Below are 2528 nucleotides of genomic sequence, written 5' to 3'. Positions count from 1 at the left end.
AAACTATAAACAATAAGTCAGCTATATTAAGTGTTTGAATGATTATAAGGTGTACACATATTTTTTGTTTGGTTTGTATGACCTTGACCTCATTTTATTGTCATGTTTATGTGCTGGTTGTAGTAAAGATTTATATTTAGGACTTTCAACATAATATCAATTATTAGTAAAGAAAATGAGACACTTAAGGTGTGCACTCTTGTTAAATCTTATGTAGTAATTTGCACTGAGATAAGGAATAATATTTAATGATTTTATCTTCAGATGGAGGAGAGGTTTTCAACAAGAAATCTTCAAGATGGTCTGTTCAGGAGATAAAAGAAAAGAAAAGATATCCACATCTTTCGGATGTTATTCACAGTATTTTAACTGCACGCTTGAATGATGAAGTTGGGATGAACAGGAATGTTGTGTTGGAGGCTGATGGTCCTAGGAGTATTAAGAGGAACATTGCTCCAATTCCTCCACCTCCAACACAACAAATTGCCCTTGAACAAAAAGCAAGGTCGAACAAAGAATACCCTGACAAAACTATTGACTATATGTACAGTCCTTTGAATAATTGATTAAAATGATGTCTTCAAGAATTCATCTGATAACACTTTATGTCTATTGATGTGAGCTCCATTTTGTTTTTTATAAATTTTAGATTTTACGTTTGCAAATTATAGGGTTTTTATTCATAAAAAGGGTGATTTTCCATTATTCAGACAAAAACTAAGAAATGTTTTCGGCAGTTATTATGAAAATTTGGTAAATTTGATATATCTAATGAAGTAAGCTCCCTTTAGAATTTTGTAAATTTTAAATTCATCATTTCTGAGTAATGGAGTTTTATTCATTGAAAAAGGTGGGATTTCAGAGTTTTCTGATAACTCAAACATGCTGTCAGCATTTCCATGAAACTTTAGGGAAACATATTAAACATATATAATATCAATCCAAATAAGGACCAGAATCAAACTTGAATATTGTGTCCATTTTCGACCCAACTGTTCAGGGTTGGACCTTTCAGGACGTATCCAGCTGTGCTTAGCAAAGCAGTTTATTTTCAATTTGTTATAATCTTTGAGATAATGCAATACTACATTTTGTTCATGGTTTACCTGCCATAGTTGTATCATCAATGATCTGTGTTTAATTATAGTATTTGTGAACTGTAACATCCATGATAAATAATAAGTAATAATAATTTTTACCATATTGTATTGTCTGTCATGTTTAATTGTTCTTGTCATGATTTGATTGTTCAGTAAAGAAATAGCAATTCAGGAATGAAAATTGTATTCAAATAAATAAAAATATTTTAGCCAAGTCGACCAGGTTCAAATCCAACATATTGCCCAACTGGATCAGGGTATTTCTCCCTTATCTTCCAAACAACGCAGCTTGGTATAACCCGCCTGTTGCCTGCTCCAAGGTAACCATGGATCCATAGGACATACTGCCTATATGCAGCATGCCTATTCCCTCTGTTGAAACTGTCATCATGAGGATCAATCATCAGGTCCTCCCTCATTCGCCTGGTGTAGTGTAGTATCACTGAACACCAAAGCCCCTTGAGTGTGGGTGCATAATTATAACCCCACCCCTTTTCAAATGGGGCCATAAATATGAGGGGGTTATAAAATATTGGGGTCAAAGTTTTTTCTTTTTAAAAATAAGAGGGGGTTATAAATATTTTGAGATGAAAGTGTAAGCACTTTATAAATGTTCACTTTTAAACACTCTAATAATACACTGATGCAATGCAAACCTTCACACTCTATTTTGAATAACTGTCACTCCTTATAGATTTACACTTAAAAGCATTAGCTACATAAACAGATGTTTTTAACACCTGTGTGAACCCCCTCCTATATACGTTTTATCAGAAACAGGTTGTCTTAAGCATATGACAAACCCAATCCTTTAAGGAACGCATTGTATTTTTTTCAAGAAGCACAAGTTAAAACAGATGTCCTAAAACCCTAGCAAACCACTCCTAAATACACTGTCAGAAACCAGTTGTAAAAGCACACGTTTAAATCATGTAAACAGGTGTCTTTTAACACCTAAGCAACCACTCCTTAAATATACTACAAGTGTTTAAACATCTGTGTAACCCACTCCTTTTAAATGATTCAACACCTGAAGTTGGCCCATCCTTATATACTAAGAAGTATAAATAGTTGTGGGTTCTATTTAAGAAAACAAATAAAATCGTGTAGCGACTAAACTATAATGTAAGTATGATTTTGTAATGTGTCTAATTGTTGTTTATGTTCGATATTTTCCAGTATGAGCAAATGACTTATTGAAATTAACGTAATGTAATCTTTGAGCAATACATTTCTAGTACTGAATGTGTTATTAAAAAAACCCAATACAAATACAAGTACAAATACTTTATTCATAATGTATGCGTAATAATGTTCTGCCTTCTTGGCTTTTCTTTCTCCAACTGGGTAATCATACCCTTTAAGATGTGAATAGTAGTAGAATGATTTTCCTCCATTTTCCCTATCACTTCTGTTAATTGTTTTATC

General features: G+C 32.7%; 1 protein-coding gene across 1 annotated transcript; it reads left to right on the top strand.

Annotated features, from left to right (window-relative positions):
• Positions 1-277: 277 nt before the first annotated feature.
• LOC139509687 (uncharacterized) lies at positions 278-1203 on the top strand (the record flags this gene model as incomplete). The annotated part of the gene is given in 1 exon segment (XM_071296233.1): positions 278-1203. A coding segment is annotated over 1 exon segment (289 nt), but the record flags the coding sequence as incomplete, so codon positions are not given.
• Between the last annotated feature and the right edge of the window lie 1325 nt (positions 1204-2528).

Source organism: Mytilus edulis, unplaced genomic scaffold (genome assembly GCF_963676685.1).
Source record: "Mytilus edulis unplaced genomic scaffold, xbMytEdul2.2 SCAFFOLD_210, whole genome shotgun sequence".
Classification (NCBI taxonomy): domain Eukaryota; kingdom Metazoa; phylum Mollusca; class Bivalvia; order Mytilida; family Mytilidae; genus Mytilus; species Mytilus edulis.
The sequence above is the reverse complement of the archived record's forward strand: the minus strand, read 5'-3'. Positions and strand labels throughout refer to the sequence as shown.